A 16,939-nucleotide genomic window follows, 5' to 3' on the forward strand; every position below is an offset into this window, starting at 1 on the left:
TCAGCAAAACTGTGATGTCATGGAGGGCAGAACCCACTGCCTTTCTCTGCTCAGAGGAGATTCTGGACACGTCGTGGACCCCCTGGATGACACTGGGACAGTTTGTGAGGCACCAAAAGACAGTACTCCCCGCAGCGTCAATGTTTCCAACCAGGGTTATCCCTGCAAACTCCACAGGAGGCAGGGAGGGGGCACCAGAGGCCAACTGAGGCCCGGAGAAACTCACGTCTACAGCTGAGGGAAGGAAGTCTTGTTTCACGGCAAAGAACGTGGCCCTGGAGGGTAAAAGGGCTTTGGGTTGGGCTTGGCTCCGTCGCGGACAGCCTGCCGGGTTCTTGAGCAAGTGCACAGCCTCCTAGGGCCTTGTTTCCTTCTCTGCAAAATGGGGATGAAAACAGTCCCTGCTCCCCAGCGTTGTGGGGACCTGCTGAGCCCTGTGCGCCGCTGAGAGGGGCCGTGGGCATCTCACAACCCCCGAGCTGGATCCGCGGGTCTGGCCCTGGGAGCTCGACTCTCCTCTTCCTTGCACAGACTCCTCCTCGCCTGTGAATGAGCAGACAGGATGATGAATGAGGTGAAGGAATCCCTTTGAAGTGTGGAGCAGAAGTACCAGCTCTTCCAGCAGCAGCAGTTCACCTTCATTGCTGCCCTGGAGCACTGCAGGGAGAATGCCAGCGACAAGATCCGGCCCATCTCCAGCATCGGGCAGGTGGAGGCTCGCGGGCTCACGGGCGGGGCCGGGCCTCATCCCCTCACTTGAACGCTGAAAAAAAACCCAAGGCCCAGAGAGGGCCAGTGCATGTGTGCCAGAATCGGGCTCAGATCCTAACTGGTGGAATGAGCCGTTCACTCATTCCCTCACCAAATATGTGAGTGAATGGCAGAGCGGTTGAAAAGTGTGGGCTCAAGACTCAGCCGGCCAGGGTTTAGGTCCCGGCTCTACCACACGCCACCTCCGTGACTTCGGGCCAGTGATTCATCTCTTTATACATTTCGTCTGGGAAACGTATAAAGAGCAGCACACACCTCCTGGGGCTCTTATGCAGATTTAATGAGATCGTCAGCAGAACCCACTCTGTCGGCACCTGGTGCTGTCGGCCTGGGCTCCCGACAGGGATGTGTGGGGAACAGATGCACACGGTCCCAGCCACTGGGTTCCACTGCGGTTTAGAAACTGCGACCTGCCACGCACATTGCTAGTCACATTTGCAGACGTTGCAGACAGGCCAGGAGAAGGGGATCACAGACCAGTTGTTCCCAGAAGCCCAGGAAGAAGTGGGATGTCTGGAGCCCGGTGCCATGGGCGTCAGCACCACCAGCGTGGCTCCCTAATTCTGAGCCCCGGGGAATCCGCAGCGCAGAGTGCCAAATTCTGGAGGAAGCTGTTTAGATACTAGGGTAAGAAGAGTCAGAGGGGCTAAACGGTGTACTTGGGAGTGATCAGAGCAGGCTTCCACAGCTCGTGACCCACGCCTTTCACATCAGGATCTCCTGGGGGCTCCTGGGCCCTAAACCCGCTCAACCACCATGTCTGGCACCGAGAGCCTGGCCTGGTGGGCGCACAGCTCTAAAACCTCCCAGGGGGGTTCTGCAGCAGGGGCAGCTTTAGAAACCCCTGCCCGAGGTCTGGGCCGCAGCACGGGAGTCCCTGGGGCAGGGCTCAGCCGGCCCCTCTTGCCGCCCCGCAGGTGCCCTCCCGACATGGCGAACTACCTCAGCTGCCACGAGGCCAGGAACCACTGTGGAGGCGTGGTCAGCCTCATCCCCATCGTCCTAGACATGATGAAAGAATGGGTCGCCCACTCGGAGAAGCTGCCCCGCAAAGCGCTGCAGCACGTTGAGTGAGCCCCAGGCCACAGGCACCCAGCCTCGGCTAAGAAAAGACAAGTGTGGGTAACCGACACAAGACAGACTCAAACCTATAGGGGCAAAACAGTGTTCAAAACCGCCCTGGAGACCAGCTGGTGGGAAACTGTAACTCAGCTGGTGACCTGCTTGATCCCAATCCCATCCTGTCCCATCCCATCCCGTGGGGTACTTTGCTACTAAGCTTGGTTTCCACTAGTTGATCCATTTTCACTGGTGCCCACAGTCTTTGCCACTTATTAACCCCCAAGGGGACCGCCCCACGTATGACTGAGAACCTCTTTTCCTCTCGTGCTGTAACTTCTAACTTTTCCTCGCCTCTGAGCGTCAGGCTCCGTACTGATGAAGAGGACCCTCAATTAGTGTTGCCTGTAGAGGGTGTCCCGGGGAGGCCGGGAAAGGGCTAGGGCACTGACTGTCCCACCCAGGCCCAGCTTTCCCAGCTGAGCCGTGCAGCTGGAGGAGGCCACTCAGCTCCCTTCCCGCCGCAGCGGCAGCCATAGGCGAGACGCCACTCTCTGCAAGACAGGGCTGCTCTCGCCTCCCGGGATGCTGAGGGCAGCATGTTGAACTGCTCAGTGTGATCAGGTCTCTGGACCAAAGCCCAAAGGGGAACGAACCCACCTTGCCTCTCCTTTACTTGGGAGAGACTGAGAGAAGCCGTAAGAATTGATTTTGTGGTTCCCGTCCGAGGACAGTTACCTGGTTTTCACAACATAATTGAGGCCCAGACATTGTAAAATGCGTCACTGGCTTCCGAGCTTGCCAGAAGTACTGTCTGACTGTTGGTTTTTGCCTCTTCACAGGGGGCGACTTAGCTTCTGTATTCTTGCTTCCTAGGGGGCGACAGTCAAGAATAAAAAGCGTTCTGCCACCTCTTTGCCTGGCCTGGTTTCCTGGGACTTATCCCTTAAAGAAAACGACATTCACCCTAAGACCCCAGAAGATGCTGGGCAGTAGCCTCACAAGCAAAACCACTAGCAAAGCGCTACCACTGTGGAGGGGAACACACCCCGCTCCAAACAGGGTCTGCTGTGAAGAGGTTTCTGCCAAAGGCCCACAGAAGGCCAGCCCAGTAACTCCTTGTATAGTTAGAGACCTACTCAGACAAGAACATCTGAATTTTCCAGACAAAACTTACAACTGCCACCTCGATGTCCTGTCCCGAAGGAGCTGATCCCGCTGTTAAATGGGCAGAGCTGACCAATTTCCAGGGCAGCTGGGCAGAAGCGAGCAGTGGAAAACCACACTGCAGACGTAGCTCCTCACTACTGGTCCTCTCCCAGTAAGGCCAGGGTGGGTCTTGCAGTCGTTTAAAGGTAGTTTCCCTCCTTCCTCCAAACACCTGATGGCGTAGGGAAGGTGGTGGATGCGAGCTGCACTCCCTCCTCAGCACACTCGTAAGACACAATCGGCAAGGCTCAGGGTCTGTAAGCGTTTGACAACGTTTGGAGGTGCCACCTGCGCTCCTCCAAAAGGGCTGTATTAAACCCAATGTGCCGGCCAACCCCTAGGAAGGCAAGCACACACCAAAAGCAAGGCTGGATGGCTGTGCAGACCCGGCCCGCCACCTGGTTTTGAGAGCTTTCTGGTGGAGACGGCTCCAGTCACCTCCCCCCACACCACCATGACACTTTGTGGGAAGAGCGTGAATTTGAGGCAGATACAGGTAGGATTTGTGGCTCTTTGCCCGAACAAAAGGATCTTACAGGGACCAAAGCCAGATTCCACTTGTCAGCACCCCCTCCAGCCACCCAAGGTCACCAACCAATCCAGACCCTGAGGCTTTCCATCTTTGGACAAGTTCCTACTTTGCCTATAAGCCCCTCAGAGGCCAACATGAGTCACTTCATGTCAATACAGCAAAGTAGTGCAAAACAATAATTTTTTATTTGTTCACAGTTAAACACAAGCAACTGCCTTGACATTTTAGAACATTCTAAGAAGGACAGCAAACCCTTTTGATTCCAGCTCCCATTCACTAAGGTTGTACCATTTCCTCTTGCAGTTCGCATTTATGGCATCTGATGTGGATTGTCTGACATGCTTTTAAGATCAAGACGGGAAGGTGTAAACCTTTTGACAAGAGATGACTTCCTTAAATTTAGCTAAAAGCAGTCAGCCAAAAAAAATCTGTTTTTCAGTGATGGGACCCCTTTAAACTGCAAGTCAGCCACATATGGTTGATCCATGATTGAGTTACAAAACTAGATTATGTCTTAGCAAAATCTGTTCCTCCATAATATATTTATGGTCCATAGGCGTCTTCTGAAAAGTGATCACTGATTCTTCCTAGTGCAAAATGCCTGGCTGCCTCTTCAATAAGCCAAAGTGTCTGCTGCCAAGAGCAGCGCCGTACCCTCCTGTCCAAACACTGTATCAAGGTGGGGAAAGGGAGGAGGGGTTGGCCTGGGGGGGAAGGGTCTCCTCTAAAAGGTCTACTCCAACAGTTCAACTAGTCTACTTATCCCCGAGGATGGACAATTTTGTGGCACCGGGACGGGAAGGGGGAGAGAAAGCTCCTCTGCCTTCGTTAACTCGTTTCAAGGCCAGAAGCCGTCGTGGGCCCAGGTGCTCGACTATCGCAGGCAGGTTCCCCTTGTAGCTACAGCCATCCTCTCTCAGGGTGGCACATACAGACTGCAGGACGGAGTGGAGAAGACAGAAACACCGCTCCCCCGGGCACATCAGAGTCACGGATGGGGAAATGAGCCACGTGGGGACAAGGGTCACAGCAGCAGCCCGGGGGCCAGGCCCCAACCTCCATGTGTTCTTTCATCTATAAAGAAAAGCTTAATCAAGTGCAATCAATTCCTCTGTTGTGGTCTGGGGGAGGGCAAGGGCACATGTCAGAGAACTCTGGATGTAAACAGATACGCAAACATCTTTGCGTACTCGTGGCTGGTCAATTTTAATGCACGTACCTCGAACAGTGAAAATGCCCAGAGTGAGACGTGCCGATTTGGGTCATTCCACAAAAGACAGCTTTCTTCCCCACGTGAGACACACACTTCTGGGTGGGCTCGGGCTGCTCCCGGAGCCACTCTGAGGAGACGGCGGCCTCTCAGAGCATCCGCACAAGGTGGGTGGCACTCCACCTCGAGAGCAGCTCTGGACTGAGTCTTCACTCTGCCCAAACCCTCCTTAGACCTGTCCACACTTTCTAACACCTCTTACTGCTTTTGGTTAGAAAAACCGCATCTCCACATAGTACTGTCTTTCACTTGTTCTTCAGTTATTTCTTTCTGGCTTCAAGTGGTATGTTCTAGTATTTGGTGAAAATTCACATTGACTGGTCATAGCACTTTTGTTATATTCTCTACACAGAAACACCCAATTTTTTACTCTTAACCGTGAGTCTGAACATCCGTGGTCTCCACGGACCCTCTCTCATCATCATGATCATCTTATTTATCCTCTTTACAAAACTACTAGAGTTTTATCTTTCTCAACAGAAACACTGGAAACTACATGTGCTGTTGCAAATGGGGACGGCCCAGGTCTGGAGTTTTGTTTCCCACTGTCCTGGTTTTGCCCAGTGGGAAGCCGGCCTCTGTGGCCATGGTGGCACGGTGGGCTAATCTTTCCAACTGTCAGTGGCTTCCAGGACACTTCCCTGGATTGTAACAGTTTACCTTTTAAGAAGAGTTTGGACTATTTCCACCTAAACACATTACATATATTCTGGCTCACAAAGCAGCTTATCTATCACTTCTCTCTCCACTCACAGAGCCTAATAGGAACCTTCAGCAGCTTATTCCCAAAGGTTGGGCAGTTTTCCCTCCTGAAAAACCCTGCTGACAAACCTAGGGAGGTCACATCTACCCATCCACCTTATATGGTTGGTCCCAGCACTCATCTCCAAGGAAACCTCTGACCCAAGAAATGGTCTTCATCCCCTACCTTTGGATTTCAGTTAGTTTTCTTATTCATGACCAGGTATTTCTTCCAATTCCACAGTGACAAATTTCATAGACTTGTGACAGAACCTTGTCAAAAGCTTTTAAAATCTGTGAAAGCTCTGTCTGATAGAGATTCATGTACTTACCTACCTGTAGTAGATTCAGGAGCCCATTCTCTCTATGGAGACCATGCTATCATCTCCCCTCCCGCCCTCCGCAACGATGCTGCAGTGCTCCCTTTTAAAACAAGGGTTCACGCTCCCAAGACTCCTAAGAAGCAGACTCCAATCTTCTCTCAGGGTCTACGCTGACCCTGGCTAGTGTCAGGTGCTGAGCGGAACAGGTTGTGGACACTTTTGGCCAAACAGCTCTGAAGCAGAGAGGCAAGCCTGCTCCAAGCGACTCCGGTGGAGGTTAACCCTAACGTCTGTGAATACAGGCTCTGCCTTGAATGTGACGGTTCTACTGCCTTTGCCCTGCCTGTTCCCAGGCCTGAATTCTCTCTCGGGAGTTCCTCTACCACTATCACCTTTCCATCCTTAAAAATACTCACTGCAGCATAATCGAGTGACCCGCTGACTCTTGGCAAGTCTACCATTTTCAAAACCAAACCAAACTTTACTATCGACTCAAGTCCTCTGCAATATAAAAGCCTAAATTTTCAGGCTGGGTAACTTCAGCATGACTCCAGGCCTCCATCCCCCAGCCTTGGCTGAATAAAATCCATGGCCTCCTAGAGCCCAAAGGAAGCTGAGTGCAGCTGCTGGGGTCAGCCATGGTTATAAAGCTGAGCAAACGGATGCCCCGGCTGGAGGAGTATGCCAAGGGCCTCCAGCCCGGGGCCCCAGTCCACTTTACCACGCTGCCTCCTTCTTCCCTATATTTTTACAACCTGTCCATTAAAAAAATTTTTTTCCTTTCTTTACATTGGCCTCCTTGCTTTTGCAGTTAGGGTAAAGGCTTTGATTTAAGTGCCTGGTATCTTTGTTCTGTGGCACAGATCTCCTGGGCTTGGGGAGGGGATAAGCGTTTAGAAACAGTTTTAATAGTTACCTTGTAACTTTTCTTTTCCTGGATTTGTTCACGTTTTCCTTTTCTAAATAAAACTTAATAGGAAACCAGAACGTACTGGATTTTAAGCTTTCCTTTGGAAAAAGCTGAATTAAACATCCATGGTGTCATTAATACTCCACATCAGGCGTCCAGGGGCAATTGCTGGCCCCGCGCTGGGCTGGAGCAGTCGGGCACACACCCTTCCTCAAGCTGGGATCCATCAGTCACACCCAGAAATCCTGTCCCAAGGAGGTGGTCTGCCAGTACAGCCATGGTGACATGGAGTCTCATTCTCTAGCTCCCTTTGGTTATTTAGGAGGCTAGAATATTTATTGCCACACTTTGAAAAACAGACTTTAACCCTCATGTGCTGGAAGCTTCCATACGCACTAAAGTTTCGTACCATTTCAGTTTGCCGTTTCCCTCTTCATGGATGAACCCTTCTACACTTTTAACTGAAAGACGAGAAAGAAAAAAGCCAAGTTCACTGGCTCTTTCCTACCAGTCTCCCCCTGCCTCAGCCTCAGCTGGATCACCAGGCAACAATTCTTAGGCTTCTAGCATTCATTTCAGGAGCACCTGCTGAGTTCAGATTCTCTGCCACGACCCATGTTCTGACTTGCGTCACCTCTCCCGAGCATGTGCAGGCAGCCCACTGGGTCCAGGCAGTCAGCTCTGTCAACCCTCTCCAGGACTCTGCTTTAATGCTCTGCCATGACCAACATGTGCAAGGGGAGCAGCATCAAGCCCCCTGCAGGGTCGGCCCCTGAAGGCCAGCATTGGGGTGAAAAAGCTGCTACCTTTTTGGTGGCCTAGAATCTACTATAGCGAGGCAACTCTCACAGCCTGAGACACGATGGTCGTAAAACTTTGAAGAAACTCTTTGGACCTTCAGAGCCTTTCTGCTGCAGCATCCCAGAGAAGCTGACGTAAACAGGAGGCACACGGGACAGGGAAGAGAGGCAAACAGCTAGCACCGCCCCGCCTGCAGGGGCAGGTCCTCATCCCCAGCACTTTCCTTTTCAGGGAGCTGCTCCAGCCACCATCCTCCCTCCTGCAGAGAGCACGCCTGACCACCCACACCCCAGCCTGTAATCAGAGCAGTACCAGCTTTCAAGCAAACGCCACACAGGCAAGAGGTAGTGGGGCAGGGGGACAGAGCGTTCCCGAAGGGGAGCATGGTCTCCACAGTGCGAGCTCCAGACTTTTCCAACAACAGACCCCTGTTCACATGGAACTTTCTAGGAACCAAGGAAATAAACCATCGTTCTTCCGGATCTGTGGCTTTAGATGATGGATGCTAGAACCAAAAGCAGTGACAACACCTCACGTAAGAGCTCTCACGGGAAGATGATCAACTTTGCATGTCACATCCTCCTGGAAAGGGACAAAACCAGACTTACCTGTGATGCCAACAATGACCTGGGCTCACGGAGAGCCCGCCCAGCTAACTGAGCTTCAGGAAAGGAGCGGGTGGTGTGTTAGACTCCAGGATTAAATTTGGCCTCATATTGCACAGGTTCAAAGGACACAACGATTTGGGGGGAAAAGGAAGAAAATAAAGCTAGTGAGGAACGCACCCTGGCCCTCGGGTTAGTACACGCTGCCAGGTAAATGAAAGAGAGGGTGGCCGAAGGGAAACCGAAGAGGCATTTCAATGCCAGATGCAAAAACCGTTCTGCATTCAGTCAACCGTCAAAGGACCCCCATCCCATTTCCTCTGCGGGAGCTATAGCCCCTCAACGCCTGGAAACAGGAAAGCTCTGAAACGGGCACTCGCGCCTCCCGTTCCAGGCCGGCGACACACAAGTTAACACTGATTGACACCGTCCCTAGCTGTGCTCGCGCTGTGCTTCATTGTAGTCCATGATACGCAGCTGTCCCACGCTGTCTGGCTTTGGGGGAGGTGGCTGCGGGCCGTCTAGGTTCAGGGGTGGCTTGGCTTCCACACCCGAGTCTTTGCCCAGCTCTGTCTTTAGGGTCTCAGAAAGGCTACTGCTGGTCAGGCTGTCCTCATCGCACTGGCTCTCACTCTTATTACGAAATAGCTCTCGAGCCTTCATGCCCAGGAAGCTTTTTGAACTAGGAAGTGAGCCGACAGTCATAGGGATGCCCGTAGTGGGCTCTCCCACGGCAGTCTCCCACCGACTGCTGCATGGGCCCACCCTCGGGTTTGGGGGTTTCTCTGGGGTAGAAAGCTCACTGCCGCCGCTGCTGCTGCTGCTGCTGCCGCCTCCGCCTCCTCTACTTCCGCTACCGCCCCGGGCGCCGCCGGGCCTGGGGGGCTTGGTCTCCCCGTTAGGGCCAGATGCCTCTTCATTGTTGTGCCCTGTCACAGAATCCGAGCAGCCGTCACGACAACAGTCGAGCCTGTAAGAAATCCGAGGACGAGAAAGGGAGCCGGTGGTTGCAGTGCCCGTGTTTGGGAAGCATGGAATTACCCGGACGCGCGCTCGCACCGACGCTGAACTCTGCCGGCCCGCTCTATGTTCTAGAAGAGAGGACTCCCGTGTTGAGAGCTCATGAAGAGAAACCTAAGCCACAACCAGGGATATCAGATGGCGATCTTAAATAGGAACGCTTCCCAGGACCATTATCAAGTGCCTCGGGCCCCAGGACAAGGAACTCAGAAGGATGGCTGGGTGCTCTGAGGGATGCAGCTGAGAGCTGCAGGCTCGCCTGTCAGGCTGGGACCGCTGCTAACACCACGCGATGCCTCCCTGCTCTGTCAGCGGCAGCCTCACGATGAGGCCATGGCTGCCGACTCTTTGCTCCTACCTTTCTTCCGCTGCTTCGGCTGCTTCTGTTTTTTCTTCTTCAAGTTTTTTCAGGAGGCCATCCTTCTCCAACCTGCCGTATAAATCTAAGATCTCCAATTCAAACACTTGGGTGATCCTCTTCTGAGCTTCATACCTGCTCTCTGCGGCCTGCAGCTGTCCTCTGAAAGATACAGACCACCCCAGAATGTGGGAAGTTCTACTTAAATACATCACAGCAAAAACCTTTCCCCCTGAAAGTTACCTTGCCTGGAGTTTGACATCCTCTAAATATTTTTTCTGTTCCAAAAGAAGGTGGTCTTTCTTGGCTAGATGAGATTCCAGTTCCAAAATCCGTTTTTGAGCAGTATCCAGCCTCTGATTCTGCTGGAGAACATGGCTTCTGTTTTTTTCTAGTTCTTTCCGATATGCAGTTTTCATCATTTCTACTTCCTGAAAACAAAACAAAACAAACAAAAAAGGAATTGGAGTTAGTACTTTTAAAAAATGAACATGCCATATCCACTTTGAAAAATCAATGTAACAAACACTGAGAAGGTACTTTATTAGTATATTGCTAGTGGAAATAGAAACTAGTACAACTTTCTGGAAAGTAGGCTGGCAGTAAGTACCTACTAATCCTTCCCTGAAATCTATCCCTTAGGAAATCATTTGAAACATGAATAGACATTTGGGCACAAAAATAATCAGCACAGCATATTCAGAAGAGCAAAAAACTAGAAACTATGAAGTCTAGCGTCAAGAAAGTAAGTAAATTAAAGTACATCTTCTATTTAATAAGATTTTAAAAATTATGTGTATCAGTAAAAGATAAAAAATCAGATTATAAAGCCACGTGAATAGTGTGATCAACTATGTTAACACACACATTCTGAAAACACGCCAATATTCAGTTATGATTTCAACACGGTGGAGGCGTGGGCCGGCACAGTGGCGGTGCAGTTCAGTGCAGTGGAGGTGCAGTTCAGAGTGGTGGCGGTGTAGGCCGGCGCAGTGGCAGTATGGGTCGTTTGTTTTCTTTTCTACTCTTCTCCCTCCCCTAATACCAACTAAGAAAAAGCTAGAGACGCAACAGGAATGAACATCTGCAGACCAGGTACCCTGACAAGGTTTGTCAATCACGCCAGGAAGACAACCTGCCTGCTGACCGATGGAAACAGCAAGTGTGCGCTATGCTCAGAAGAGAGGTGGAAAGGATGCTTTTCTAACAAGTATATGCTACGTTTGTGTTGTGTGGCTTTTTTATTGTGGTAAAATATGCATAAACTTAAAATTACCATACATTTGTCTTTTTAAAAAAGATAATAAACCATACGGAGCAAGGAGATGAGCTTCCCTGAAGGCACCCCACCTCGAAGATGACCAGCAAGCCCAACGCTTCCTCGGTCAGAACGGGATCGAGTTAAGCTCAGGACTGGGACCAGATAATGCGGCCGCTCCAGCTATGCCTGAGGGCTCCAGGCTTCGGCATAGGTTAGGTAAACAAACTGAACTCTTGTCGGAAACGACAGTAAGTACTTATGGAGAATCAAAGAAAGCATTGAACTAGGAACATCTATGCACTATCACTAACTCTCACAGCCATGTAAGAGGGGCTACACCCAGTACCTACCAGCCATTCCCCACCTGACGCTCAGATACCCATTTCTCGTCCCCTACTTGACTGAACAAGAGGAAGCCCAGCTCCAGGTCCAAACACAGGTTCAAAGCCATGGCTAGCTAGGGATGGACACATGACATGATCGTGGCCAATAACAAGGGTGGGAGGTCTGGTGGAGAGTTCCTGGGAAAGGTTTCCTTAATGAGAGAGACCTGCAGGAGGCGATGCTCTCCTCCTCCAGGGGACATCATGACATCTACCTGTGACAGTGTTAACTGTGGCACACATTTTGCAACCAGGAGCACAGACTGCCCAAAGACAAGGTTGAGAGGATAGGTCGAGTGGTGCAGAAGAGGGGAAAGAACGAGGCTCCTTGCTGCTGTCCCTCAGCTGCTGACTTGACCAACCTGGAACTCACCTGCCTCGGGACTTCTTGTCAAGAGATATAATGAAACTCTTTACGGCTAAGCCGGTGAAGTCTTTTTCTGTTGCTGCTTACAGCTGAAGGTTGCAAGTCAGTATCACCATGCGCATTTTATGAACTGTGAAGCCAGGCCCAAAGAGGTCAGGTGGCTTGCTTGAGGTCCCAAGGGGGTAAGTGTTCTAACCAAAAGACAGCACTGTGGCACCCATCCACATTTCTCTCGGGAGAGTTAGGAGTGTGTTTAAGTAAGCTTTTTCAGAGGTTCTCTAGTCCCTCAGGTCTCTTTTCCCTTCTTTCTTTTTCTGAGGGCATTATACTTCCAAAATTAATGAGAGCTGGTCTCTAGAGAAAGTTCCACATTTAACATCCTTCTAAAGGGGGTCTGAATCTGAGAGTTGAGAGAAGCTGAGAAATAAGAATAACTATTATGAAAATTCCATCTCTCTGATTCTAAGACTACTCCCTACATTTGGCCAAGAGAAAAGAAAACAAAGCTTTACAAAGCAAAAGCCCAAGAAATCCTAAAAAGAAAGCCTGTGTTTGATGAAGAAGTTAGTGACAGGAAGCATCTAAGCATTTATTCTTAAAATTCCATTCCCAACTCATTCACCAACATTATCCGAGGCTATTTATAAAGTGACATAGAACTTCTGCCTCGACACCACTGGTAAGGCACTAATTAATGTAAGATCATCCCGACACTGGCCTTGTTGCCAGGACTGAACCACCACCTGCTGAAATCAAATTCAACATTACGAAGAAAAAAAATGTTTCTAGCAGTATAAACCCACAGCCCAGACAGTTATATGCTAAACAGAATTGGCTCCCCATCCTTTTTCTTTATCTGTTAGCCTGTCTCTGTCTCTTTAAAGACGGGGGCATGGGTAAGAGAAGGAAAACACTTTTGGGACTTCCCTGGTGGTCCAGTGGTTAAGACTCCACGCTTCCACTGCAGGGGGCACAGGTCTGATTCCTGGACAGGGAACTAAGATCCCGCATGGCACGCGGTGTGGCAAAAAAAAAAAAAAAAAGAAGAAAAATACTTTTATCACCTAGTCTGTACCAATTATCATTATGTGCTTTCACATATAACTGATTTAGTTTCAAAGCAACCCAACTAAGGGAAACAAGTTTGTGTGACAGCTGAAAAGTGCCTGTGTTGCCAGACCAGGGAGAAGTGGAAATGACACTAGGTCTGCCACGCCATCTTTCGGGAAACAATTCATAAGCCATTCTCTGTGCTGTGCCATAGACATATTGCCTGGGTCCTAACGGCGTCCCAGGTAGGGTCTGGCTCCTCAAGCCCACATACCTTTGTGGTGTCTGAATGCTTGTTCTGCAGTTGTTCCAAATACAGCTCGTTGACTTCCCCGAGAACCAACAGCTGCCTGTTCAAGAACTCCATCTGCTGTTGGACCGACTCACTATTTGAGAGCTAACAAAAACACAGAAACAAGCAAAGTGAAAGATCTGACGACACAAAGCTAGCAAATGGACATTAAACAGGGAACCAGCTAGGAGCACACTATTTCAGGGCTGAGTCAGTGTAAACAACCCCCATGGTTTCAAAGGCCACACCAAAACGGCTGGTGGGGAGGAAGGGATACAAGGGCAACAAAAATGGACAGAAACGTACTTCAAAATTATCCCTATGCAAAGGGGAAGAGGCGCAAATGCTCCACATCAAAACTGGCCACCCACAGGGCACCTCGAGGAGATGGGTATGTACACAACCACCACAGCAGGGACGTTAGGTCCAGTGGGATAAAGCCCTGGGGTAAACCCACAGGTTCTTGAGTAAGTGATTTACATATGAGTGCAATGACTTCCAAAGAGGGAAAGATCATAGCTCAAAAGCCTGAACGAACTCTTCACATTTATGTAAATGAAGTATTAAGAACAAGTTCCCAGGATACACACAGACCAGGGCTCAGGCTAGGTAGTTCCCTGCTGCAGGGCCGTCCATGCACTGTCTGATGTTTAGGAGTACCTCAGCCCCTCCCACTCAATGTCAGTAGCATCAAAAACGTCAACCAGTGGTGGTGCAGTGGTTAAGAATCCGCTGGCCAATGAAGGGGACATGGGTTTGAGCCCTGGTCCAGGAAGATCCCACATGCCGCAGAGCAACTAAGCCCATGCGCCACAACTACTGAGCCTGCGCTCTAGGGCCTGTGAGCCACAACTACTGAGTCCGCGTGCCACAACTACTGAAGCCCGCATGCCTAGAGCCCATGCTCTGCCACAAGAGAAGCCACCGCAATGAGAAGCCCGCGCACCACAGCGAAGAGTAGCCCCAGCTCACTGCAGCTAAAGGGGGCCCACGCACAGCAATGAAGACCTAATGCAGCCAAAAATAAATCAAAAACAAAACAAAACAAAAAACGTCAGCCAAAAATGTCTCCAGATATTGCCCAATGTCCCCTGGGGGGAAGGGAGCAGAATCACTCCCTGTTGGGAAGCCCTGACACAGACACACGAGTAATACACGTGTCCTGTCTGGAGGAAGGACATCAGCAGTGGTGTGAGCATGGCCCAGCTTGCCCGCCTCTTACCTTCTGAGACACCTGGCTGAGCAGCAGCTCGGTGTGGCACACCTTGCTGTTGGCCTTCTTCAGTTCTATGCGCAGCTCCGCGATCATGTTCCTGCAGTCCTCCAGCTTCGTCTGCCCAAGGAGACGTGCCAGGAAGTTACAGGGTGCCAGCAGGCCAGGCCACGGGTGCACCTGGCCATCGGCCCACAGAGAACCGGGAAAGCCTCGTGCCTCTGTTGCTCTACTATTCTTGGGCCATCAGGCTTAAAACTAACTTCTTAGCTTTAAAAAGTAAGTTATAGTTAATTTCTGAGTTTCTGACTGATTATCAAAAGGAAAAACAAAAAAGCGCTTAAATCTGCAGTTCCCAAACTGTGCACCAAAGAGCCCTAGGGCTACACAGCAGGCTCACAGAGGCGCTGTGGGGCTAGTTTTAAATTTCGAGGGAAACACAGCGACATCTACTGGTCATGATGTGAACTACTAGCTAGAGGGAGCTCAGCGTTTCAGTTATCAGGTGCTCTACGTGCCTGTGGAACACGTATTATCTTTGCAAAGCTGGGCTTGTAGGTGGTTGCTGTGATAAACATCACCATGAGAAAACCAATGTGAAACAAGAATTGAGGGCGTCAGTGTCTCATCTGATTCCAAGGTCTGAGACTCGGCACTGCCCAACAGGTACACACACCGCATTTGTAAGTGACCATGGTCACTCAAAAATGAGATTGAAAATTGAAAAAAAAGTATGTGTATTATTTTCTAACAGCTACTAAGTCGTTAGGACCTAAATCCTAAGTTGTCTGGATCTACTTACTAGGCAGAACTGTTAGATGTTTCTTTTGGCTGTGGAGTACCAGGAAAAAATTAATGAAATGCCGACAGAACCGTGAACCCAGAAAGCTGGGGACCCTCTGCCCTAAATAAAATGTACCTGACGTGAAATCTACGTGCCACGATTTCAGAGATGAATCAGGTGCCTTCCCGCCCTTTCCTGGCGGCCTCTACCGGGCGCCGCAGCGCGTACCTGTAACTCCTGGCTCTGGTTGTAGAACTCCTCCCGGTCATGCTGAAGCTGTCTGATCTGGCTGTGGAGCTGGGTGACCACCGTGTCTCGCTGCTCCTGAAGCTGACTGTATCTGGCTTGTTCTTTCTGCAGACTAACCTTCCATATCTGGATGTCTTTCTCTTGTAACTTCAACTGGTCTTTCTAGCAGAGACCAAAGAGGCCATCATTTTAGCTGCCTTCCAGCATGGGCAGTGACCCTCAAGTTCAATGCATGCTGCAGACACTTCATCTGAACAGGCACGAGCTAACCACAGGCCCAGAATCTGACAGCTCACTGCTGTCTAACTTGGCTTTTGGGCAAGGGTTTCCAAATTCCACATTAGCAAATGGATCAAAAGTTGCTTAAAGGACTTTTCTCAGCGATCAACTTGCTCCTGATACTTTCAAAAGTCCTAAGCACCAGCAATGAAGTAAGTGCTGGTACTGGCCAAGGTCGCTAAAGTGAGGAACACTGACTGAAAGCTTACCTTGCACCAGCAATGCGCAAATGCTTACTGACACGGTTTTTTTAACCACCACAGTTAGAAAGTAGATGCTGCTATTATTATTCTCATTTTACAGAATGGGTAACAGAGGCCTCCAGAGGCTAAATGACTTTCCTAAGGTAATGAGTGTTAGAGCCAAGGTCACTCTCCAGGTCTGACTGGCTTAACTGCCCTCCAAGTTTCTGCCATAAAACTGCTTCAGGAGAGCTGGTTTTACATTTGGAGAAACAAAATCACCTTTTGCCTCTGTTATCATCATAGCCAATTACAGACCAACAGACACAAAAAAAATCACTTGTCCCCATGGGTTAGAAGAGCTGCAAGGGAATTCAGGGATGTGGCCGTTCACGTATTAACCTCAGAGACGAAGTGACCTGCCCCAAGCCGCACCAGCGGGCAGAGCCAGGATGGAGAGCTCTGGCCTCAACCCCCGCCCGGGCCCCGAGGTGCTCACCATGGCAGCGTTGTGCTCCTCCAGAGCGGCTGCCCTGGTCACCTTGCGCAGGAGCCGCCTGTTCCGAAGCGCGTGCTGCTGCCTCTTAAAACGCTCATAGAGTAACTGGTTGTGCAGTAAAAGCAACTGGTTACGGAGGGAGCGGGTCTCATCTGAGGGAGCGGAGCCTGATTGTAAAGCAGAGGGAGGGTGGCAGAGATGCCTTTTACATAGCGTTCAGTCAAGCCCCAGCCAGTGGTTTGTTAGCTTAAGAAACACGATTCTTGAAGGAACAAAGTCACTCACTTTGCAAATGACCACCTGGTTTCCAGCCACAGTCACTCAATGGGGAAGGGGGAGGGGCAGTACCTACTACCCATCTTCCTTTTAAAGGAACGCACAGGGGTACAATGTAGGATGGCTCTTTGAGAGCTCCAAGTGTTTTCCCCCACAAATCTGCTATCTATCTATCTATCTATATCTATCTATCTATGACTCCATTTCTTGCTTCTTGGTAGGTTATCGCTCAAGAACTGTCCCAGCACCACTCACTTCACTTGGATCTTTTCTAGGGAAGGCTGGCATGAGGCCTGCCTCTTTGCACTTCTGTTCTCAAGCACGTGGTACTTGCCACTTTTCAAAAATAGGAAATGCTGACTTTGCAACACGTGAGAGACTCTGTACCCAAGCAGATAACCCAGCTGGAGCAGTAGAGAGGGGGAGATGTTTCCTATAGGGCACCTCCTTCAAGGACAGAAAAGGCAACAAAGCAGGATCTCTATGGGCTGGATTTGGAGCTAAA

General features: G+C 50.3%; 2 protein-coding genes across 5 annotated transcripts in view; one reads left to right on the plus strand and one right to left on the minus strand.

Moving 5' to 3' along the window:
• The first annotated feature begins 565 nt into the window (after positions 1–565).
• Positions 566–1,897, plus strand: SPACA9 (sperm acrosome associated 9). The gene is given in 3 exon segments (XM_029203486.1): positions 566–709; positions 1,582–1,839; positions 1,841–1,897. Coding segments are annotated over 3 exon segments (459 nt in total).
• A 1,770-nt stretch (positions 1,898–3,667) lies between these two features.
• TSC1 (TSC complex subunit 1) overlaps positions 3,668–16,939 on the minus strand; it is a 48,555-nt gene continuing 35,283 nt past the window's right edge. For 3 of the 4 annotated variants that reach the window (XM_029202922.1, XM_029202924.1, XM_029202923.1), the window contains 7 exons: positions 16,159–16,325; positions 15,178–15,360; positions 14,175–14,285; positions 12,935–13,057; positions 9,843–10,030; positions 9,600–9,761; positions 8,654–9,191 (listed from right to left, as the gene is read on the minus strand). In XM_029202922.1, coding sequence (XP_029058755.1) covers positions 8,654–9,191; positions 9,600–9,761; positions 9,843–10,030; positions 12,935–13,057; positions 14,175–14,285; positions 15,178–15,360; positions 16,159–16,325 — 1,472 coding nt within the window. Of the gene's footprint in view, positions 9,192–9,599; positions 9,762–9,842; positions 10,031–12,934; positions 13,058–14,174; positions 14,286–15,177; positions 15,361–16,158; positions 16,326–16,939 lie in introns of all 4 variants that reach the window. The other variant, XM_029202921.1, reaches the window with a different exon arrangement.

The sequence above is a fragment of the Monodon monoceros genome, unplaced genomic scaffold (genome assembly GCF_005190385.1).
Source record: "Monodon monoceros isolate NGI ecotype Baffin Bay Population unplaced genomic scaffold, NGI_Narwhal_1 Super_Scaffold_5, whole genome shotgun sequence".
Taxonomy (NCBI): Eukaryota; Metazoa; Chordata; class Mammalia; order Artiodactyla; family Monodontidae; genus Monodon; species Monodon monoceros.